General features: G+C 38.0%; 2 protein-coding genes across 3 annotated transcripts; one reads left to right on the top strand and one right to left on the bottom strand.

Moving 5' to 3' along the window:
- Positions 1 to 1882: 1882 nt before the first annotated feature.
- On the top strand, positions 1883 to 6839 carry LOC107821633 (ras-related protein YPT3). The gene is made up of 2 exons (XM_016648067.2): positions 1883 to 2231; positions 6088 to 6839. Exons 1-2 carry the CDS (start codon positions 2011 to 2013, stop codon positions 6521 to 6523), a joined length of 657 nt encoding a protein of 218 aa, XP_016503553.1. The 5' UTR covers positions 1883 to 2010; the 3' UTR covers positions 6524 to 6839.
- A 1115-nt stretch (positions 6840 to 7954) lies between these two features.
- On the bottom strand, positions 7955 to 11297 carry LOC107821634 (putative WRKY transcription factor 69). 2 transcript variants are annotated; one of them, XM_016648068.2, is made up of 3 exons: positions 10994 to 11297; positions 10696 to 10842; positions 7955 to 8694 (listed from the first exon to the last, which is right to left on the bottom strand). In XM_016648068.2, exons 1-3 carry the CDS (start codon positions 11134 to 11136, stop codon positions 8163 to 8165), a joined length of 822 nt encoding a protein of 273 aa, XP_016503554.1. In that variant the 5' UTR covers positions 11137 to 11297; the 3' UTR covers positions 7955 to 8162. The 2 variants fall into 2 exon arrangements, with proteins under 2 accessions (XP_016503554.1, XP_016503555.1); XM_016648069.2 differs by having other exon boundaries at positions 10696 to 10839.
- Positions 11298 to 25581: the final 14284 nt, after the last annotated feature.

Here is a 25581-nt window from a genome sequence, read left to right as displayed (position 1 = left end):
TAGAGATGGTAACTCAACCTATGTGATTGGAGATCCCATGAAGTAGGTTTATATGGGTAATAACAAGTCGATATTGGCACTAGAGCACTAAAAGAGAGTGCTTGACTGCTACTAATTGAGAGGCTGAGTTATAACTCTTAATGAAATTCATAGTCCTTATGAATGGTGTATTTAAAAGCAGTATACACTTGATAAATTCACCTATATGAGAGTGAAGTGGGCCGCTCCTATGAGATTTTGGCCTAATCTCTATGGCTCTCATGAATCACCAGGCATGCGCATGGCCTAGTGGCGCAAAACCGCGTTCAAAATTGTGAGGGTCGAAGTGTGATTGATAAAATCTCTGACTTACAATGAGAGTTATTGGTTCATAAATTTTATATTTCACCAGTAATTCTGTGAGTTAATTTTTATTGATCTAAGTTTGATTCATAGTCCAGAAGACACCAAACCTATTGCATTTAGACCATACAAATCCAGCAAGTTTATTTTAAAAAGTCTTTAAAATAGTGGGGGACTGTGGCAATATTTTAATGCCCTTTGGACAAGTGTTTTAGCCCTTCTAGAAGGTTATGATTAGTGGCAAAAGAAGACTAAAAAGTGGCAAATGTTCAGCCACGTTTTTGCCATGCAAAATCCAAGTTTCATGCAATTACAACTATAACTAGGCTCTCACTTGACAAGGAAATATCCATCAGCAAAAAAACATTTCTTCCTCTCCTTTCCTTTCACTCCTCCCTTCTTCTTTTATTGTCTAATATTAAATATTAGTTGTTTCCTTTCTTATTTACTTTTCCTTCTTGCTAGCTGGGTTTGTAATATTTAATTTTGCTGATTCCTGTATTCTCTAAATAATAGAGGTAAGCTTGTTTAATCCTGAAGAAATATTTCACACTGCTGAAATAGTTTCTTAGGACAGTGCCCAGCACGACTCAAGCTAATTCGTGTATCTGCTTACAAAGAATATTGAAACAGTGTTATTGAAATTTTTGCTCTTTTACTACACATACTTCAGGGCATACTAGGATAGATAAGATTAGGAATGACGATATTCGGGAGAAGGTGGGTGTGGCCTCTGTGGAAGATAAGATGCGTGAAGCGAGGCTCAGATGGTTCGGGCACGTGCGGAGGAGAAGCCTGGATGCTCCGGTGAGGAGGTGTGAGCTGCTGGTTTTAGTGGGTTCGAGAAGAGGTAGAGGACGACCTAAGAAGTATTGGGGAGAGGTGATCAGGCAGGACCTGACACGATTGCAGATTTCCGAGGACATGACCCTTGATAGGAAGGTTTGGAGGTCGAGCATTAGGGTTGTAGGATAGGGTGGTAGTCGAGCTTCTCCTCCTCCATTCCGGGGGTGAAGCGAGTTTGAGTAGGTTGGTCCTAGACATGCTTGTGTTTAATGTAGAGTTCACACTAACCTTACTGTTTTCCATAGCTCTAAACCTTAGTTGTGGGTTATGGTTATTGCATGTCATCTATTTTATGATTTTTAGGATGCTGTCATAATTTCTATGGTTATGTTGACGTTACTGATGAATTGTCTTTACTTGTTTTATTTTCATCTTCCTGAGCCGAGGGTCTATCGGAAACAGCCTCTCTGCCCTATCGGGATAGGGGCAAAGTCTGCGTACACACTACCCTCCCCAGACCCCACTTAGTGGGACTTTATTGGGTCGTTGTTGTTGTTGTTACTGCACATACTTCAATTCCTTTTTTGCTTAAGTGGAAACTTGATGTAATTTCTATTCTCTACCAATTTTTTTTCATTTTATTGTTTATCGGAAAAATCAAAGAAAAAAAAAAATCAAACGAGAACCTGAAGGGGTAGTTACGTCATTTCACGATATGAAATTCATTTCTATTTTAAGCTGTTCCTAGAATATAGCCAACCTCAGACGAGAGTCCCAACCCCTTTTCTCCGCCTTTAAGAAAAAAAATTGAAGCAGAGTTCTGTGATTTACTTACTTTTTTGCCTAACCAAAAAACACAGAACAAAGTAATTGTTTTCAAAGATGGCAGGTTACAGAGCAGATGATGAGTACGATTACTTATTCAAGCTAGTGTTGATCGGAGATTCAGGTGTGGGTAAATCAAATCTGCTTTCAAGATTCACCAAAAATGAATTCAACCTGGAGTCTAAGTCTACAATTGGAGTTGAGTTTGCTACCAAAAGTCTCAATATTGATAGCAAAGTTATTAAAGCTCAGATTTGGGATACTGCTGGCCAAGAAAGGTAAAGTTTCCTCCTTTTCTGAAAAACAAAGAAAAGACCCCTGATTTATATATTTTTTTCTTTTCTTCTGGTAGTATACTTTAGACATCTATGTCTCTTTTTGTGTTTGTGTATCTGGGGTTTTGCTTATTATGCTTTTGTGGCTTTAGTTATAGTGCTTTTGTTACTTGGTTACATGATCTTTGTTGAACTCTAAATAACCGTTTATATTGGTGTGTGAGCTTTTATTTATTTATTTATTTGTATGAAATCTGCAATATATTTAAGTTGTGGGGTTCCAGAGTGGTAGTAAGTGCTTGCTTTTACATGTTTTCGCGCTTTAGTCAAGTGAAAGTTGCTTGTGGCTTTGTTGTGTTAAGCTTCTTTTTGTAGGATTATTGAATATTGTTTGTGTTTATTGATATTGTAAATGAGTGTGTAGATGTGGTTTTGTTGCTTGAATGGGAATCCTGTGTAGTATATGTATTACCATTTGAGGGACATGGAAGTTGCACCGCCACCAATTATAAAAATGAATTTCTACATGTTTTGCAAAGGGTGTTTTGAAGACATAATTAATTACGTATAAAAGTGTTTTGTCTCTAATAGGCTTTTAAATGAGGTGATCACACAATTCAACACTTTTGCATGCTATGTATACTCCTAGCTGTCTAGATGCTATTGTGGTGTCAATCTGAAAGCTAGTTTTAGAAATTTTTGTTTCCACATTTGTTATATGAGATTACTTGAATTTGTTCAGTTCCCGTACAAGTACATCGGGAGGATATGTTTTCTAATATGACAAATAAATGACCGAAGCAACTCTTTTTCCCTATTGTAATTTTTGAGATCCTTGACCATTTTATTGTTTGATTGATTTCATAGCTTTTCATTTGCCAATTAAAAAGAGAAGGTTTAAAAAAAATTGGTTTATACCAAAAGGAATTCAATCTATGAAATAGCTTTAGCTTGAGTTCAGTATTGAGGGTTATAAGACATACGAAATGGGTTAACAAAAAGGAGTGGAAGTACCTTTAAAAACCAAAGTGTATTTTTAGTTGCAAAATAGATCGTCGTTTTGAAATATAGATGTTTGACATGGATCTTTCATTTTCATTGACACGTGTATCCGAGTTGTTGAAAGTAGATTCTTTAGATGCACTACAAATTAGTGAAAAGTCTATATGTACACAAAGAAGATACTTGCGCACATCATATGGAATTAATCTTTGGAAATAGGTCTAACAAAGCTAGAAACTAAACCAAGCCCGTTTGTGGTTAGTATACAAACAAAGTTGTAATTTAGATACAGCTTAAAGTACTGACCAAAAAACTGAGATCCAATTTAAGTAAAATTTGTATCTTAGGTAGCTTTATAACGGTGGTGTTTGGGTCAATTTGCGCGCACCTTTACTATTCCACTGAATTCACGGTTACTTGCTAACCCCACTTGTACAGTTACCCGGTAACTCTGAACACTTCATTGGCCATTAGGTCATATCCCTTGGTGTTTGTAAATTCTTTCATGTTATGTTATTTAAGAAAGAAAAGGAAGGAATGCAGTTGATACTTGGTAAGGGCAATTGAAAATGAAATCTCGTATAAGTCATTTCTCTGGTAACGAACTTGAAGAAAGAAAAGAAATTTTGGGGAACCAAAACTTTACTCTAGCACTGGTGCAACTCCAATTTAATTGTATTTGGTCGAAACTTCTAGTTAACAACAATGTAATCTCTTTTCTATGTCTCGCCAGGGGCGGATCTATCATGTAAAACTTGGTTCACGTGAACCCGTGGTCCTCGGGTTAAAATATAGATATGATGTACATAATTTGGCAAAATAGATATATATACTTGGTGGAACCCATGGTCAAAAGAGACCAAGTGGTGCACTGGGTTTGGTCTCTTATTTCCAATAGCCTAGTGTCAGGGGATCAAATCCCCTACCAACCTTTTGGTTTAATTTTTTTTTTAAAAAGTAATAGTGAACCCATCCTCCGGAAATCCTGGATCCGCCTCCGTGTCTCGCCCTAGAAAAATCCTTCTTAAAGGCTGTGGGCTTCTTGGTGACAGTTAGGTGTGAAAACTATGACTCCTTCAGAACTTATGGCCATGAAAAAATTCACTACCTTGTTGGTATAACAAATTTTTCACTTTGTCAACTTTCTATTCTGAGATTCGATACCTCAATTTTCTATCGTTAAGAGATTGGGTATATCTACAGAATGCCCTGTGAAAACTAAGAAAGTAGGCACAAAGTAAAGAACATGCTTGGAGTTGAACTTCAGAAAATAACATCGTTTTTGCCAAATGAAAAAATTCTTGAGATCAAGTTATCAAGAGAGTAAGAGACGAGAATGCCCAAGGATAGTTTGTATTAGGTTATTGAGTTGGCATGATTGTGGTGAATTGAAGGGTTGGTCTCTTTCTTCTTGCAAATACAGTAAGCAATGCCTCTGGTTATTTTCAATTTTGGATGTGGTTGACGTAATTTGCTACAAGGTTTATGAATCATAAGTGTGTTTTACATGTCATTAGCAATGGTATCACATCATAGTTGTTCTTCCAGATGTTCTATGCTCATGTTTCTTACAAAAAGTACATAATAGTTGGGTGCAAACACGGTGCAGTGTTAAATATAGGGTGATACAACATGTTTCGTAATTGTATATGGAGCTGGTATGATAAAACATGAGAACTGAATTAAGAGGAAGATGAATTTATTTAGCCCTGCTTGAATGCCCTTGGGTGGCTTTCTGATATGTTGCTTTGCCTTTATCCTACTCATTTCTTGTGAACATGTGCAGCATGCGTGTTAGTTCATGGCAGTGCTTTTGTTGGCACAGTTCAGCTGCTGGTTCATGGCTTTTTAGTGCCTGATATGTATTTGACATCTTGTGCATTTCTCAATGGCAAGGATGTGAAAGTCTGGACGAAATATCGATCATAATTCTCGCTTATTGTAAAGCCCACGTTTTGATATATTCCCTATTGGTGGTTGTATGCAAAACCTTTTCCTGAGATGAATAATAGTTCTAGCCTATGTTGTTCGGACTCTCCGAAAATGTAGCCGGATACGTGTCGGATCCTCCAAAAGTAGTGCATGTTTGAAGGATCCGACACGGGTGCGGCTACATTTTGGAGAGTCCGCGCAACATAGGTTCTAGCTTAAAAATCTTTGAGCAATTTCATCTCTTTGGGGGGGGGGGGGGGGTTCTTTTCTAGGAGGGGGAGAATTTAAGTTTAAGCCTGATATATTTACCCCAAACTTTCCAACTTAACTCTAAAATAGAGCAGTGGAAGAAAGATGGAGTAGACCTCATCTTTCTGGTCCTTTATCTTCTGTCTTGTGGTTTCTTCTCCTGTTGTTTTTTCAGTGGGAGTTGTGGACTTATCTCTTTGTTTAGGGAGAATAGTTTGAGAAATAAATGTATAAAGTATTTAGGTTAGTGTTTAAAACACATTTAAGTTGCATCTTTAATAGAAAACGATCAAAAAGTTTTGTTGGCAATAAAAATAGGTCATGTATTTACTTAATAATAAAAAAAAAAAATAGGTCATGTATACTGGTATACCACAACTTTCAATATTTTTCTTGGTTAGTAAATATAATATTCGTATATTCAAGCTCAATTGCATAGGCAGATGTTTGAATACTTGATCTCTTTTCCCTACGTTTTTCTTTTTCCCTCTTGGTGCCCCTTTTTCCCCGTTATTGATGTTCTTTGCTTATGGCGAATATGTAGTTGCTTGTATGTGTTTTGTTGCTAACTGTCGTATAGAGAGGGAATGAATAAGACACAGGAACTCATGTCAATTAGATGTTATCATCTTAAGGTGTTATACTAATGCTTCATTTTTTTCTTCTTCGCTACCAGATATCGTGCCATTACTAGTGCTTATTATCGGGGAGCTGTCGGCGCTTTGCTCGTATATGATGTCACTCGACATGTTACCTATGAGAACGTCACAAGATGGTTGAAGGAGTTGAGAGACCATACTGACCCTAACATTGTAGTCATGCTCATAGGCAACAAATCAGATCTCCGACATCTCGTTGCTGTTTCAACTGATGAGGCTAAAGGTTTGGCAGAGAGGGAGGGCCTATACTTTATGGAGACTTCTGCATTAGAAGCAACCAACGTGGAAAATGCATTCACTGAAGCTCTCACGCAGATATACCGGATCGTCAGTAAAAAAGCAGTCGAGGCAGGCGATGAAGGTGCTACTTCATCTGCTCCTCCTAAAGGAGAGACGATTAACATCAAAGATGAAGGGTCTTCCTGGAAAAAGTTCGGATGCTGTTCAAGCTAGGGCTCTTGAAAAATGTGCAAGACGATGCTCAAGCTGTTTTAGTTGTAAATTGTCATTAAATCAATGATTTCCTCCCCGGTATTCCTTTTCCTTTTTCGGTTATCTTGGTTGTGGGATAAGATTTAAGCTAGCCATGAGAATACACGAAGCAGCGTTCTCATGAAAAACTCCGAAGGAGCAGGTACCGTTGGTTTCTAATTACAGAATGTGCAAACAAGGTCTTAGTTTTATGGGTTCTGGATGTTAGCTTGAAAAAATGAGACAGTGGCAAGGTCTTTCCAATAACATGTTACCAATATATCATCTTTCGTCTCGATTGTCCCTTTGATTTTAATTAGATTTTTTTTTTGTCTATCTCTTGAGTAGAAATTGTTGTCCATTAATAGGGCAAGATCAAACTGTTGATAATCTGCAGGTTTAGCATGTGAATTTCATTTAACAGCCCTTCCATGTTATGGAACTAAAAAGCTTCATAATAGGAAACTCTCCATTGCCATATTACTAACCCATCATTGCAATCTGTCTTTCAGGACTCTTTTTCGTTCATGATGTTGGGCATAGGATTAAGGAACTAACCATTACAAATGATTATATATTTATTTCCTCTCATCACAGCATTCGAATAAAAAAGTAACGTTAAAATCTCCTGTTACCATTCCATTTTAACATTATTCCGTTTCAATTTAGATGAGGTAGTTCGACTCGATACGAAATTTAAGGGGGAAAAAAAGATATTTGAAACTTATGGTCTTAAAAGTTTAAGGGATAAAACCTTTGTGAGGGCATGACATTTATATGATTATAAAAGCTTCTAGGATAAAATGACGAGTTTAAAGTAGAATTATTTTCAATTATAGAAATATGTCATTTTTTTTAACGAACTAATAAGTAAAGTGTGTCATCTAAATTGAAAGAGATGAGCAGTATGATTTGCTACCTCATGTTCAATAGCGTGGTTTTTCGTTTTATATTTCTTGATTTCTTTATGAACATAGATGAAGGTAGACAAGAGGGTTGCTCTGATGGTAAGCAACCTCCACTTCCAACTAAGAAGTTGTGAGTTCGAGTCTCCCAAGAGCAAGACGGGAAGTTCTTGGAGGGAAGGATGTCGAGGGTCTATTTGGAAACAGCCTCTCTACCCCAGGATAGAGGAAAGGTCAAGTGGGATTATACTGAGTTGTTGTTGTTGTTGACTTACTTTTCATGCAATCCTCAAATATAGATGAAGCTAAACGTAATCCAATCTGTCTCGTCAAAAGAAGGAAAAGAAGGTGAAAGGACAATCTTCACGTAAAGCCGCCAACTAGCAGTCTAGATGCTTAAAATGTACTGAAGTTAGGTTAACATTAAATCCCTGTCCACATTAGAAAGCAGAAGTAGGCTCATATAATAATCCAAAAGGTGAACTTTGCCAAAAGGAGCTCAATCAAGTAAAAGTATGGTTTTTTCTTTTCTTTTTTGTCCCTTCTACCTGATCTTTACATAAAGAAGAAAAAAAAGGGTCATGAGAAACGTGGAACAAAAAAAAAAAAAAAAAAAAAAAAGGAGGAAAAAAAAACTTTTGGTATCTCGTGTGGCAAACTGAGGTCCATCTACATGTAATTTCAGTTTTCAGTGTGAAAGTTTGACACGTGGGTTATTATCCAGTACCGCCGCAACACGGTGCTTCCACACTATACCGCCGGAAAACAACTGAACACTCCGGCAACTCCCCCAAATCACCAAACAAAGACTGGTCCTCCTCCCGAATAGGCAACATTAAAGCCACGTCAGCATCATTCCACGTGGACCCCACCATTGATGACGTGTTCTCCATAAATGTAGGAGTTCCCACATCGGAGAACCAACCCAATTCGCCGGCCAGCTCCGAGAAGCCATTGTCATGTTGATAAGCAAAGACGTCACATTCTTCAGGAGATGATTTATCTGTCATGGTGACGTCAGTGGCCGCAGCCGCCGCATTGTTGTCTCCGGCGGTATTGGTAGATGTGGTGGAGGTGGTGGGTGTACTGGTGGCAGGAGGGTGGTGGTGGTGTTTGCTGGTGGCGGCTGGGAATTGGTGATTGTGTTCAGAACAGTAGGTAATGAGGAGAGTGGTGGGGTCCAGGCGGCTACGCTCTACTTGTTTTCTTGCAGGACAGCCTTTGGAGCTACTGCATCGATAATATCCCCTGAGCATGAAACACATGCACCATTTTAAGTAAAAGATAGAAATAATAAATAGAGTGCTAATAGCCCACCAAAATTTTATAGTAGTAAAAAATATTGAATAACCCATAAAAGTTTGCTCTCTTCACAAATTACATTTTCTTCTAGAAATCCAAAGACAGTGAATTGGACCTTAAAATTAAGTGAATACACAGTATTATCAAACCGATTAGGTGCCCTTTGGTAGGATGTACGTTAGGGAAATAATACATGTATTAGCTAACTTTATATTATTAATCCCTTGTTTGGTAGTGTTTTTCAAACCTATAGCGAACCGTGGCATTAGTAATACTATAGTTTTTAATACACGAAGTCATGGATAAGCATGTATAAAGACAAAACAATCCTTTCAAAACCTTTAATACACCAAACCAGATAATTGATAAGTAATAATTTCAGCATAACTAATCTCAGCGTTACTAATCCCAACAATACGTATACACCCCATTTAGTACTAATCGTATACCCCTACCAAACAACCCCATACAGTAAAAGGTATTGTCTCCGCTTTTGTTGCATGTTCATATTTAAAGACTTTTCACACGTACCAAAAGATCTTTTAGAGTTTGTGCTCCAAAATATTCCATAAGAACTTTCAATGAAGTATATATATATATATATATATATATATATATATATATATATAAACAGAAAAAAATGTTATACAAAATGATTTTGAGGAAGTATATAAATTGGCACAAGTATATAAATTTTAAGATATTTTGTAACTACATTTATAAAAGTCAAGCCCGAAAACAATGAGTGCCTTTGCATTTACCATCGATATTTATGGAGGAATTCACATCAATATAATGGAGAAGAGAGTGGGCTATGAAGACACTTGGAAGTCGTGGAACTCGAGGTTAGATCAAGGTGTAGAAGTTCATTAAATGTATGGGAAAAAAAAACTCAAAATTTGTAATGCCACTTCGCTCCAATTTTCTCTAGTGTATATTTTCTGGGGTTGTAATGTTATCAATCTGGCCATACTATTGAAACCAATAATATCACAATAAATTATGGAACAATGTCTTGAAAGCGTCCACTGTAAGGGACAACCACATTAATGATATCACTATTACAAAAAAATAGAATTAGCTACGAACTTCGTCGCTAGTCTTCGCTAAATCGCTTGTAGCTAACAAAATTTCTTGATAATATGTTGCTAAGTCGTTGCTGAATAGGATTAGCAACGAATTTTTTGATTTAGCTACTGAATTTATCAGTCGTTAAATATTGTTTTTAGTAGTGTATGTAGAATTGAACTCTTTGAAGGGAAGCTATGGAGCAACAATAAAGTTGTCTCTATATAACCTATAAGTCACGGGTTCGAGCCATGTAATCAGCCATTGATGTTTGCATTAGAGTAGATTGCCAACATTACACGATTGAGGAATGGTCATTTTTCAAACCTTACATGAATGCGGGATACTTTGTATACTGAATTGTCCTTTAGAATTGAACCCCTATCTTAGTGGCATAAATGCTCCGATACTATAAGAAGAAGCAAGTACAATACATGAGCCTTTGTGCTTATCCTTAATTGGCAAATACGCTAAAAGGTGTAATTAATGGATAATTCAACATTTTAAGTCCGTAAATATAGATTTCAACTGTATTTACGACGCTTTAATTTGATTGCCAAAGTGGGTAATACCAGAAAAAAGAGCGTGATTAGCAAGGTGTAAGTAGGCGAGTGAAGTACTACTAGCAATGCATAATTCAAACTACTACATTAATTTAATGCAAAGTTTAATTGGTCCATAATAAGATAGTCATCAGCCTACCGGATAAGAATCAAAACCTTTACCAACTACCCCCCGGCGGCAACTACAATGACTGTTTAGAACAATAATTCTGTCATTATTTAGTAAGCAACTTTTATTTATTTTTAAAATTTCTTTTATTTCAATTTACCATGGTTCTTTAATCTAAAATGCAGTGAAGATAATTAATTTAATTACCTGGGATAAGGTGACCCTTTAATTGGCTTTTGTCCATATTTCCTCCAAGACCAAGAATCTGGTGGTGGATAAACTTCTCCTTTACTTCGTGATCCATCAGCATCAATAATTGGCACTGTAATTACTTTCTTTTTTGCTCCTCTCCTACTATAAATACAATCAAACCAATACTAATATAAGAAAACTATCCAAAGTTTTCATTTTTTCCGAATTCCGTAAAAAAAAAGAATAAAACTGACCATAAAATATTTTAAGATTCATTTTCTCAACAAAAAAAAAGAAAGAATAATTTACAAACCTTTTTCTAGGAGATGGCATGTTAACTTCAGCAGCTTCATCGCCGGAAAAGGGAGAATCAGCGGCATTATCCGGCGGAGTTCCGGTGGAATCTTCTTGTTTGATAAAAAATGGAGTACTTCTTCTGTTTAACCTATCTTCCATGACCAAAAACTAGCTACAGCTTATTAATTATAATTTGGACAAAACTCTTTTTAGTTTATCGTTTAGAAAAGAAAGGAAAAAGTGTTGTAAGAAAAAAGAAGTTTGTAATGGGATTGCCGAAAAGAGTTGGTATGAAGTGGGGGAAGGTAGTGGAAAATAATTTGTGAAGTTTTGGGTTTTAATATGAGGGGCAGTCCAAATTGACAGATTGGCAAAAATATAGTTTATTAAGGACGTGCAAGCAATTACACATGATAATGTGACATAAGGTGACATGTTCATATGTTGATTAATTATTCTTTTTCTAATTAAGGGGCCCGTTGTCTTAAATATAGTTGAGCCCCGTCCACATTTCTTTATTCATTTATCCAAGTTGGCCTTTGATATTTTTTTCTTATGAATATTTAATGTAAAATTCTAAAAAATATATGTAAAATAAAGGGAACTTTTAAAACCAATTATAGCAGGTTATATATTATTTTTTGAACTATCATATCAGGCTTGCTAATTTGTCTGATAATAGTATAAGTTGATTTAATTTGATTGTGTAAAAGTTTACGTATATATTATCATTGCACAGAATTTAATTCCTAAAATAAATGTCATCAGCAAATTGGACTTGGCTCAACTAATGGTTTCTGCTTGGCCTTTTTGTGAGGGCGAGAGGATAATTAAGTTGCGATAATGGATAATTTAGAAGAATTCGGGTTAATGATAATTAAAGAATGAATAAAGGAAAGTGATTTTTGCCAACAATAAGCTTCAAAGTAAAACCAATATATTCAGATTGTATTTTGTGTGTCTACAATTGACCCATTCTTTCCCTTTTATAGCTATCTTGGAAATATGTGTTTTGCCTTTGTCATAATAAAGTCATTATAGACAATTAAAGATATTAAATGCTATGTTACATAATCACTGTATTTTAATACAGATTCTCTAATGTTTTTAGTATTTAATGCTCATTAAATACTGTATCTGTACTCTCTTGTGCTGTCAGATTCATTCTCCTTAATTCTTGGACTTAAATAGGTACGGGCGTTGAATCTTTTGAGTATCCGCTCGTGCCTCCTCTTATGCCTCTGCTCGTATCTGTTGCAACTCGTGCCTCTTTGCCAATAATAACTCTTTGACCAGTCTACGTGCCATGACACGTCATCTTCCAATCACTTTAATATGTAAACTCAAATTTTCCCAATACAGATAGTCCCTCCACTTGCCATTTATTCATCAATTGAATATTTAGGAAGTGGAATTCATTAAAACGGGAATTTTTGTCACCATTAATGCTATAGCAAAATCAACCCTTCATTTGTTACTTCCATTTAATGCTCTTCACACGTGGCACCTTTTTACTGGATCTGCAACTTTGCAGTGCTTTTTAGGACTTTTTCACAGCTTCACTAATCACGAAGCGTGAGTTCTCATTATGACTTTTCCATCAATGCACCTTTTCCTTTGACGGTTGCTTCGTAGTATAAATATAGTTTTCTTCTTTGTCTTTATCACATAAAGTTTTCAAAATATTCAGTTCTTGAATCTTTGTTTGTTTCTTCCTCGTACTAACATGTCTTCATCAAACCCTAACCCTAAAAGGGTCCCCATAGTCGATAACTTCCCTGATGCCCCCAGTATGAGCAGAAGAGGAGGTAGGGTTCGTAATTTAGGATCTTCATCCCTGCGTGGTTCTTCTCTTCCTTCGCCTAGTTTTGACCCTTCTTCTAGAACTAGAGGTTCTCTTTCACACAGATCTTCTTCTAGAGGTAAGGAATCTTCTGAACCTCTTCGTGAACCTCTAGTAGAGGAGATAGTTCCTGTGGAACTATCTTTCTATAATGACAGAGAAACTCTTAGAAATCAAGTATCTTCTTTAGATCACCCCGATATCTATCCCACTCAAATCACTGAAGGTTTGATTTCTTTAGTTCGTAGAGACTGCCATTGAAGTCATGACTTTCCTATCATTATTCCCAATCCAAATCAAAGAATTACCTCTTACTTAACCGGATTTTCCTTTGTCTATACGTACCCTTTCACATTAGGATTCAAACCTGCAATTGATCCTGTTATTCTCGAGTTCTGTTGTTTCTTTGATGTTTGCTTAGGTCAAATTGGCCCAATAATATGGAGGGTTGTTGCCTGTTTGAGGCATTTGACCAACATAGTCAGTGTGCCTTTTTTCCACATCTAATTCATCTTTACTCTCCTAGATTCTTTCGCAATGATGTTTTTACACTAGTTGCCAGGAGCAAAAGAGTTCTAGTTAGCCCTGAAGATGACAAAGACCGTGGCTGGTATGCCAGGTTTGTTGCTTCCCCCACTGTTGGTTTAATGGGTGATGAGAACGTTCCCTTTCCTGAGAAGTGGAATTTTGCACGTGAGTCTTCTAACTTTCTTGTACCTTTTTCTTCAGTTTTGTTGATTTTTCTAATTTTACTTTTCCTTTCTAGCAACCATGGGAGTTGTGGAAGATGTTTCCAATTTCCGTGATTGGGTAGGAATGCTGTTGAGTATTGCACCAATGGATGGTAGATCTTGGAAGATCCTTTCCCAACGTTTTGGTTGGAAAGTAAAAACTCATGGTAAGAGCTTTTATTTTATTTTACATATTCTTTTTTCCTGAACTTAACCCAATCCTTTTTCTATCAGGATTTCCTATTCGAGGAGTTACTGCTGAGGTGGTTGCGGCTTCTCGTATCTCTTTGGAAAGGGCTCAAGAAATAATTCTAGGCTCTTTATCGAAAAGAAAAGCCGTTGATGACCAAGATTCCGAAGAAGAGGAAGACGGGGGTTCCTTGGTAACAAGGCCACGAGCTCGCAGACGCATTATTTCCGATGATGAAGCAGAAACATCCCCCGCCGTTCTATTCCTCTAACCGAATCTGTTGAAGTCCTGGTAGTGATCCCTGATGATGTTGATGATGCTCCCGCTGCTGCTCATAATTCTGCTGAGCAGCTTTTTGACCGCGAGTTTGGTAGTGAAAGTTTGGGTCCCGTTTCTGATAAAGCTCCCCTGGCTTCTTTTTCTCCTCCCGTGCCTGTGACTCCTACTTTGCCGATTATGGCTGCTTCCGTTCCTCCCCAGGCTGTTTTTACTACTTCTACTGTTCCTCCTTCGACAATTCCTCCTCCACCTACTCACCGTGCTGAGGTTGTCTCCTCAAGTAGGAGTGGTGCTATGAGGCAAATGATTATTGAAGTCCCCGCTGAGGGCAACCTTTTAAGAAAATCGGGTCAAGCAGATGTGTGGCTAAAGCCTTTAATTGGTCCTGTTGAGAGAGTCAGGCTAGAGAGCCATAGTTCTTTGACTTTGATGAATGACATTGTGCATGCTTCTTTAAAGATATTCCTTTTTCCTAACTTTTATTTTGTCATTTTTCTATCTTTGGGATTCTCATTTCCTTCCCTTTCCCCCTTTTTAGGCCAATCTCATCGGCACAGAGATGATGAAAAGGGTTACCCTCTCAGAGCAGTTAGTGCGTGATTACAAGTTGGAGGCATATAATTGGAAAAAACAGTATAAAAGTCTTCAGATCGATGTGGAGTACTTAGAAGAAAGTAAAAGTACCTTGGAGCAGCAGGTGCGGGCTTTGACTTCGGAATTGGCAGTTGAAAAGGCTTCCTCCAGTCAAGCAGACAAGGAAAAGGCTCGTCTTGAAACTTCTTTTTCCGAGCAGCTTTCCAAGGCGAGTGAAGATATTAGAGAGTTGAAGGCTCTCTTGGATGCAAAAGAAGCCTATGCTGGTAAACTCGTGCAGAATTTGACTCAAACCCAAGAAGACCTCCGGGTTTCTTCTGATAAGGTTTGTTCCTTAGAAAATTCCCACGCCTCTCTTCAAGCTTCTTATGAATCTACCTTGGCTGAAAATGAAAAGCTAAAGAACGAAATCGCTGACTGGGAAAGGGATTATGAGATCCTTGAAGATAAGTCTACCATTTAAGTGAATTGGGCGTTTTTGAATTCTCGTCGTGATACCCTTGTTGAAGCTAGCCAAAGGAATTTTAACTTGGAATCTGAGTTAGCTAAGATCAATGAAACTATTGAGAAGACTCAACAAAACCAAGATTTTCCTTCTCCCGTGGTCGAAGCTTCCGCAAATATTGAAGATGATACGGGTATCCCCACTCCTTCAAGCCAAGTTGAACCCGCTATTGTTGATGTACCTGCTTTAGTTCCTTCATCTTCTCAGTGACAAGTTTAAGTTGTTTGAATTCCTTTGTGTCTCTTTTTTTTTTGGAAAATTGTGGTTAAAACCCTTGGTCTCATTTGAGGGTTTGTTTTGAAAACTTAAGTCCCCAGACCTTTTATGGGGAAATATGTATAAACAATTTTCAGTTTATAGCTAAGTTCATACTTAGTCTAAGCTTTTTAATATTAAGAAGTTTTTCGTTACTATTTGAACTTCTGTTTTGTTTATTCTTGCCTTTATTTCTAAGGACTTACTGAATAACTTGCATTTTTACTCTTCAAAAAATGCTTCTGTTAACTTCATGAATACTTAAATTAATCATGAATTTTATAAAAGAGGGCCCTTTTATATTCGACACTTAATGAAGAAGACGTCTCAACTTCATAACGGTGTTAATATACGATAAAAGAAATAGGAATACATATGTTTCTTGAAATAACTTTGACAAGTTTTTATTTGAACTTTGTCTATTTTTGAATAACACTTTACATGTATTTAAATTACATCTATAACTTTCTCGTAACTATTTTCCTCATACAGATTTTAAAAAGAAAAATAAACACGAGGTTTTTATTTATAACCCGTTTCAGTACATAGCCTTTACCCTAGCTATGGTAAGGTCTTTCTTTAGGCTTAGCTCGTGACTTTGCTCTGTACTTGACTTATTCATTGAGTGAACTTTTCAAGCTTGATCTTTGATTATTTCCCAATCTTCTTTGCCTTCTTTATACACATGCCTGTGTCTATTATATAGTCCCCCAAGTGTTTGAGCGTTGAAGTGTGAAGCCTCGAGCACTTGATTGTTCTTCTCATTTGGTCCTTTTCCTGAAAAGGAAAAAACATACGGGACTGGAGGTGCGATTATAGATGAAGACTGCTTAGCCCGTTCGAATTTCTATCAGAATAATTGTAACCCTAGACCGGGAAGTTTAATTTATTCCACGTGTCTTGCAGGTCGTGACTCATCATTTAGTACGGGCTAGCTTTTTGCCTATCATCTAAAATAGTTAGTAAAATTTAACAATTCAAAAATTAAATTTTAAAATAGGTATACCTAACCGTGGGTATTCCTTAGAAATAGTATCTCTTCAGGTGAACAACATTCCAATGCGAAGGTAGTATCTTGTCATCTATTGTTTCCAGCTCGTATGCTCCTTTACCTACAATATCATGAATCCTATAGGGTCCTTCCCATGTTGGACTTAATTTCCCTGCATTAGCTGCCTTCATAGATTGAAAACCCTTTTTGAGCACGAAGTCCCCAATTTTGAAGAATCTTAGGCGTGCTTTTCGATTGTAGTATCGTTCTATGACCTGCTTTTGTGCTGCCATTCTTATTAGTGCAACTTCCCTTTTCCCTTCAAGTAGATCAAGATTTATGCGCATTTCTTCGTTATTAGACTTTTCTGACGCTTGTGTGAATCTTGTACTTGGCTTTCCTATCTCTATTGAAATTAAAGCTTCAACCCCGTAAACCAATGAAAATAGTGTTTCTCCTGTACTTGTTTTTGCTGTTGTGTGGTATGCTCATAAAACACCAGGTAACACTTCTGGCCAATTACCTTTGTATTCCTCTAAACGTTTCTTTAAATTATTGATAATGATTTTGTTTATTGACTCGGCTTGCCCATTACCCACCGGGTGATAAGGTGTGGATATAATTCTTTTGATCTGCCAACTTTGAAAGAACTCTGTGATTTGTGTGCCTATAAATTGAGGGCCATTGTCTTATATGATTTCCTTTGGTACACCAACGCACCTGTTTGAATGTTCTTGCTTCTACCCATTTAGTAAAATAATCAGTGAGTACGAGCAAAAATTTTACCTGTCCTTTTGCTTGTGGTGGGGGACCTATGATATCCATCCCCCATTTCATAAACGTCCACGGTGCAGTGACCGGATGTAGCAACTCTGCAGGTCTATGCATATTATTACCGTACCTTTGGCATTTATCACATTTAGCCACGAAACTTTCTGCTTCTTCTTCCATTTTGGGCCAATAATAACCTGCCATGATTAGGGTTTTTACTAGTGATCTTCCTCCTGCGTGATTCCCACAATGCCACCCGTGTATTTCTCTCATCACGTATTCTGTCTGAAAAGGTCCGAGGCATCTTGCTAAGGGACCACCGAACATTTTCCGATAAAGATTGCCTTGCTTTAAGCAATATCGAGCAGCCTTTTTCGAAGCGCGTGAGGTTTCCTCTTGTCTTCAGGAACGATACCATTCTGCAAAAAGGCAACAATCTCATTCCTCCAATCCCAGGTTAAGTTATTAAAATTTACCTTATTTTTATCTGGATCGAGCACTGAATGCAACAAATGTATTACAGAAGCATTTTCATTGCTTGCCACGTCTGCTGCAGATGCAAGATTAGCTAAGGCATCTGCCTCAACATTTTTATCTCTTGGTATTAGCGTAACCTTCCAGGTTTGGAATTGCCTGATTAGATCCCGTACCTTCTCTAAATACTGTTGCATTCGTGCTTCCTTGGCGGTATAAGTCCCCAGTATTTGGTTAATCACGAGCTACGAATCGCTCTTGATTACAGTCTGATTAATGCCAAGTTCTCGTGCCAGTTCTAAACCTGAAATCACTGCCTCATACTTTGCCTCATTGTTAGTTATAGAATGAATTTAATGGCTTGTCGAATGGTTTCACCTCGTAGGTGGTACCAAAACGATCCCTAAGCCTGCACCCTTTATGTTAGATGAACCATCAACAAATAAGGTCCAAATTCCTGGGTTAGCTCCGTTGAGCACCTGCAATTCTTTTTCTGCTTCTAATTGCACCCCTTGGCTAAAATCAGCCATGAAATCAGCTAACACTTGAGATTTTATAGCAGTTCTAGGTTGGTATGTGATATCATATTCACTTAATTCTATATCCCACTTGGCTAACCTACCTGACAACTCATGCTTGTGTAATATATTGCATAATGGATAAGCAGTTACTACATCAATAGGATGACATTGCTTAATTTTCTAGATGTCATGATTAATGCAAGTGCAAGCTTTTCTAATTGAGGATACCGTGTCTCCGTATCTAATAAAGATTTGCTAACATAATAGATCGGAGATTGTTTACCTTGGTCCTCTCGGACTTGTCACACCTCCTTTTTCCGCGCCCGAGGGGCGCAGGGGAGTTTTTTTTTCCAATTTAAAGGACAATCAAAACGGGATTGGTTTAATTATTTCAGAGTCGCCACTTGGGAGATTTAGGGTGTCCCAAGTCACCAATTTTTAATCCCGAATCGAGGAAAAGAATGACTCCATATTACAGTCTGCGTACCAGAAATCCGGATAAGGAATTCTGTTAACCCGGGAGAAGGTGTTAGGCATTCCCGAGTTCCGTGGTTCTAGCACGGTCGCTCAACTGTTATATTCGGCTTGATTATCTGATTTTATACAAGTGTGAACTTATGTGCAAAATTTAACTTTTAACCGCTTTTATCATTTACTGTTTTTATCAAGAATTGCAACGTTGTGAAAATGTATCTCGAACCGCGTTACAATCAATGTACCCGCGGTCGTCGACACACTTTGACTCCGTTGAGATTTGGATTTGGGTCACATTAATGTGCACCCGATTTTAAGGAAATTAAATTATTAAAGGCGCGCCTAAAGCGACTAGCGTATTTATTTTGGGTAGGACCGTGGAATTTTACTAAACGGTCCATCCCGAAGTCTAAACAATTTTTAAAGCAAATATTTACTGAGGGCCCCGCAATTTGCATTTTTATTCGGCGAGGCTCATCTCATTCTTATTTTTTTTTTTTAAAAAAAATGAATTTGCAACGTCATGGACACGCATCTCGAACCACGTCACAATCAATGTACCCGTGATTAGAAGCACATTTCGACTCCGTTGAGAATTGAATTTGGGTCACATAAATGCGCACCCGAGTTTAAGAAGGTAAGATTTATTAAGGCGCGTCCTAAAGAGTCTAACGCATTGTTATTTTTAGGAGAATTGTGAGATTTGCTAAACAACCCGTCCTGGAAACTAAATACTTCACTAATATGCATTTAACAAGGGCCCCGTATCTGCGTTTTGTTTATTTTTATCGAGGCTCATCTCGTTGTTATTTTTAAGGGATATCCTATAGCAACTATGTTTCTCGTCGTGTTTGTCTCTATCAATTGAAAATAGTAAATAGCCTTAGTTGATTATAAAACCGGATTTAAAGTGCTACTACAGAATAATAAAACGTGACCGCATTTATGGACAACTAGTCGCAAATTATGGGCCCAAACCCAGCTCATGCGAGATGGCCCGACTTGGGCCCTGTTTTTCCGATACAGGCCTAGCTGATTTTCGATTTGGGCTCGGCCTTCCTGGGGTGGAGGCCTAGAACTGATTCTTTGTTCTTTATCAATTTATATGTGACAAACTAGCAAAAGGGGAACGAACTATACTAATAGTGGATAGTTTACATGCCTGGCCTACATTAAAGAGTATGTTACACAATTTAAACCTAAGTCTGGGATACAACCTACTGCATTAGGAATATTCATCTAACAGCCTACATATACAACTAACATTCAATCCCCATACATTGATATTTACTAGGCGGGCAAGCTGCTTCCAGCATCCAAACCAAAATAAAAAATCATTCTACATTACATGATATTTAATGCAACAATCTACGTATAAAAGACATTCTTCAGGTTTTCTCATTTTTGTATTCATCCTCAATTTCCAATTACATCTGACAGTGTATTAGGTGTGTACCTGGTATAGAGAACAAAAGAAGAAAGGAATGATCAGCTGGGCAGTATGCAGTAAATACAGCAGCAGCAGACACACAGCAACAACACAGCAACAACCAACTAAACCAAGTGTTTTCCACAGCCACAGATAACCAACAATATCTCCCAGAATACAAGGACTAGCAGATAGTCGAAACCAAGCCAGCAATCCCAGGAAAGAGTAAGGAAATAACAGCAGTAACTGAGGGTTCAAATGCAGTAAAACTAACAGTTCAACAACCAACAAACAACTCAGCCAATGCGAGCAACAGAACTTGGCCAAGACAGCTTTGACCAATATGCACTCTTGTACAACTTTCAGGCAGTGTTTGGTTACAATGTCTATTGGAAACTACCTTGTGTTTACACTATTGTGATTTGGGACTCACTAGACCTCTCTTCAGACTAAAGTTTTTTTCTTTCTGAAAATTCAAAAGTCCAGCCCTTTTTTAAGTTTTCCACTGGCCTATTTATAAGCCAAAGTGGCCAAGTGCAGCTAAGCTGCCCTCGTGCTGCAACTTTGCAGCCTGCCCATACTCTGTTAAAGCCATGCCTAAGCATCTTTTGTGCCAGCCCCTTTTGTTCTCCACGCCTGGTCTTTTGTTTAATCAAGAGTTATGAGCATCATTTTATTATTCATTTCAAGCCCCATACTCTTATGTCTTGCTCCCCATTGGTATTAGTTTAATCCTAAATTAGTACCCTACTTGTCAGCTCATTTAAACTAATCATTTTTGTTCTTTTCAAACCCCAGACTACCCCTGTTAAACCCTGGTTATCACTGTCTTGACCCTTTGCAGCATCAGGGCATTTTTGAACTGATGAAAGTTCAAATTCAAGACTGCCTAGACTGAACCTTTCAGTCATTTTTCAATGCAAACAAACTATTTCAAACAATGCTGGGGCCTTCAATCAGTGGCAAAGTTCAATTAGTCATGCGACATTATTAGCTCGTTTGATTCATTAGTTATAGAAACTAATCAACGACATTTATCGAGTCGACTATACTAATTATAGCAGGTAATAATCAGTCGCTCACATAAACAATATGTTCAGGGACCTAAAGGGCATCAGACAATTTTGTGTTCAATTACTGGGAACCTATATAAGTTTATTCATTTGACGACTAATCTAATCGAACATGTACATCACAGAATACATTCAAATCATACACAGAAAACAATTGACCAAATAAAAGGTCTTTACAGAGATGAAAGAAATCCGAATGAAAAATAACAAAAAATAACAAACAAACACAACGAAACATGCTGACCACTTAATCAAAACTAACACAAAAGAAAGGAAAACTTACCGAAAATGTTTAAATCAAACAGACCCAAATCTGATTCAACCTCGAACTTTTGAGGCCGAACAAACTTTAATCAGGGTGTTCTCACATGAGAACACCTTGATTAAGGTCTATTAGACCTCAAACCCATGTCCAAACCGGCCAGATTCCCTAGGTGCATGTGTTCTAAAGTCTGGATTTCCAGATCTGATTTTTAGGGAGTTGTGGGTAGATTCGGACCAAACCAAGTTTGGTTTGGTCACGAGGAAGGTCAGGGGAGTGTCTGGTATGAAGATGGGATGGTTTGGCATAGATCCGGGTTCGACTCAAATCTTCAAATGAAGATTCGAGACGAACGAAAGTGATTCGAGGCTCGTGGTTAGTGGATTCGTGTTCAGGACAGTGAGGTGGTCCTAGGGTGTTCAGGAGGCGGTCATCGGCATTCATGCCGCCGGCTTTAATGGCGAGGGATACTGGGGCGGCTGCTAGGGTTCGAGGATGAGAAGGGGTTGTGTTTGGGACGAGGGTGTACAGTGGGGAAGGTGGGGTTTGGTTTGGGGGGCGTGGGGTGTAATGGAGAGCTTATATATGTATTGAGGGTTTAGATCCTGGCCGTTGGATCAAGTGAGATCTATGGCCAGGATCCATCCACTTAGGAAAGACGGTGTCGTTTGGGCGTGATGGTGGGTGAGACCGGGTAAAGGGCATGGATCGGGTCATGTTGACGGGTTTAGAGGAGGGCATGGATCCGTTGGATCAATGGGGTTGGACGGCTTAGATCATCTTGCCTGAAACGACGTCGTTGAGGCGAGTTTAACAGCCTGATCTGGACCGTTCGTTTGAATCAGATCAACGGCCTTGGTAGGGACGCCGATACGGCGTCATTTGAGTCCGTGTTTGGGCAGGCTCGTCTTGGACTAGATCAGTACTTTGGTTTTGGGCCTTGTTTCGGGGCCCAAATCAGATTTTCCTTTTCCCTTCTTTTTTTTTTCAAATTAAACAAAAATTCCTAAAACAATGTAAAAATTAAAATAAACCTACACACATATTGAGTGATACCCACAACGATAAACACACATAAATGAAAAAATAAAATAAAAATGGTTAGCTCACAGCTGAGAACGAACGACGCACACATACACATTTTTTTGAATTTTCTTTTAACGACAGGCATTTTTGTATTTTTGTTTGATAATGCCTAGATGCAAAACGGACAGACCCATAAATGACTAACAACACATGTCACGGAAAACTCGAAAAATTGTACCGCGAAATCATTTGTCACTATTTTTATTTTCTTTTGGAGCGATTGCTCGTAAAGCAAAAATCACGTGCTTACAGGACTAAGACAGCACTTACCGCTACTTCTGAGACGACAAGGTAGATGAGCAGTCTTTCCCCAACCTTTAGTTTTGCGAGCAGTGGAGGATTTGATAAGTATGTCTTCAAATTTTTGAGTGCCTGTTGACATTCCTCATTCCATTCGAAATGATCTTGCTTTTTAAGAGCTGAAAAGAATTTAAAGCACTTTTCTGATGATTTAGAAATGAATCTTCCCAACGCTGCAATTCTTCTTGTCAACCTCTGCACTTCTTTTTTACTTGTAAGTACGTCAGGGATTTCTTCAATGGCCTTAATCTATATGGGATTCACTTCAATACCATGGTTAGAGACAAGAAAACCTAAAAACTTACCTGATGCAACACCGAATGCACACTTCTCAGGATTTAATTTCATATTAAATTTTCGCAAAATCTGAAATGCATCAGACAAGTGTGATATATGATCCCCTGAATGTTGAGTTTTGACGAGCATGTCGTCTATATAGACTTCCATAGTTTTCCCCAAATGTTCTTGAAACATTTTAGTCACTAGTCTCGGATATGTTGCACCAGCATTTTTGAGACCAAAAGGCATTACTGTATAACAATAAGTCCCCCTGTCAGTTATGAAGGAAGTTTTTTCTTCATCTATCGGATCCATTTTGATCTGATTGTACCCTAAATACACATTTAAAAAACTTAATAATTCATGTCCTGCAGTAGCATCAATTAGTTGATCTATATGCGGTAGTGGAAAAGAATCTTTAGGACAGACTTTATTAAGGTCTGTGTAATCTACACAAACTCGCCACTTACCATTTTTCTTCGGTACCACAACAGTATTGGCTAACCAATTAGGATACTTTACCTCACGGATAGACCCAATCTTTAGTAATTTTTGAACCTCATCTTGAATCACCTGATTTTTGAAAGTTCCTTGCTTTCTCTTCTTTTGTTTGACAGGAGGATACGATGCGTCTTCATTTAATTTGTGAGTCATTACCTTCGGTGGTATTCCTGTCATATCAGAGTGGGACCAAGCAAAACAATCCACGTTAGTTTTCAAAAATTCAATCAACTTACCTTTTATGTCCTGGCTTAGATTGGCCCTTACGTAAACTTTCCTATCAGGCCATTGTGCAAATAACACCACAGCCTCTAGTTCTTCAATTGTTGTCTTGATATTTTCGTTTTCCTCTGGTTCTTGAATGGTATCTGGCCTTGAGTCCACGTCTGTTCGCCCTTGTTCAGTTGAGGTTTGTGTTGTGGTACCCTCAACTGGATTCTGTGATTGCTATTTTTCTTCGTTTCTCATACTTGAATCCGCTACAGAGTTGATGTTCCTGGATGTACGTTGGTCCCCACGGATTTGACATATTCCCCAAGGTGATGGAAATTTAATAACTTGATGCAAGGTTGACGGAACAACATCAATCTCGTGGATCCATGGTCTCCTAAGGATCATATTGTAAGCCATCTCCATATCTACTACCTGAAACTTTGTATCTTTGACAACTCCTTCTGCGAATGTAGTAAGTATTATCTCTCCTTTCGTCACGACACTGGAATTGTCGAATCTAGATAGAGTATGCTCCTTTGGTATTAATTTATCTTCAGCTTGCATCTCATGTAATACTCTTAACAGAATAATGTTCACGGAACTACCTGGATCAATCAAAACTCGTTTTACATTAGTATCATGTACAAGTAGAGATATTACCAGTGCATCGTTATGAGGAGATAATACGCCATCCGCATATGCATCATCAAACGTAATGCTTTCTTCCTCTAAGACATGTCGCACCCGCTTCCCTTGAGTAATTGTGACTTTGAAAATTTTATTGGCCGCTGTGTACGTCACACCATTAATGTCTTCACCTCCACTTATAAGGTTGACGGTCCTTTTGGGAGAAGGTGGTTTAGGGGATCCTGCCTATTTTTCATATATGCTTGCTTACCTTTCTCACTGAATAATTCGGTAAGATAACCCTGTTTTAATAAATGATCAACTTCACTTTGTAAAAACCTATAGTATGCCGTTTTATGCCCATGATTGTTGTGAAATTCGAACCAATGATCAGGATTGCGCCTGTTTGGATTCGATCTCATCTCTTTTGGCCATCGTACCTTGTCACCCATTCTTCTCAAAATAGCTACGAGCTCGGAAGTGCTCACATTGAAATTATAACTGCCAAACCTTGCTTTCAAATTTCTATCATCATCTCGTGACTCACGCGTGTTTTGATCATTCCCAAATATTGATGACGAGCCTGACTCTCTATTCATCGACCTGTGATCGTACCTTTGATTGTCCTGTTTTGACCGTGAGTCTTTTTCCGCTGGTCTCATGTATGGTTCGTACCTATTTTTATCGGAACTTTTTTCGATTTTCGCCCATCTCGAACTTACCTTTTCTTCTTTTTGAGACCGTGAGATAATATGTTCCTCTATCCTCAGCTTCGTGCTATACCTGTTGTAAACATCATTCCATGTTGTAGCTGGGAATTCACGAAGACTTTCCTTGAGTCGCCTCGTAGCTTCTGAGCCTTTTTCATTCAAATTACTTGTGAAGGCTATAGCTGCCCAATTGTCAGGTACACGCGGTAATGTCATTCTTTCACGTTGGAATCTGTCCACGAACTCTCTAAGCAATTCTGAGTCCCCTTGCTTGATTTTGAAAATATCTTCCATTCTTTTTTCGACTTTTTGAGCTCCTGAGTGTGCTTTGATGAAACAATCTACAAGCTCAGCAAAAGAATTTATAGAATTTTCGGGTAAAAGAGAATACCATGTTAATGCACCCTTAGTGAGTGTTTCACCGAATTTCTTGACCAATACTGATTCGATCTCCTGTTTGATCAAGTCGTTGCCTTTTACGCCTGTTGTGAATGTA

Source organism: Nicotiana tabacum, chromosome 10 (genome assembly GCF_000715075.1).
Source record: "Nicotiana tabacum cultivar K326 chromosome 10, ASM71507v2, whole genome shotgun sequence".
Taxonomy (NCBI): Eukaryota; Viridiplantae; Streptophyta; class Magnoliopsida; order Solanales; family Solanaceae; genus Nicotiana; species Nicotiana tabacum.
The sequence above is the reverse complement of the archived record's forward strand: the minus strand, read 5'-3'. Positions and strand labels throughout refer to the sequence as shown.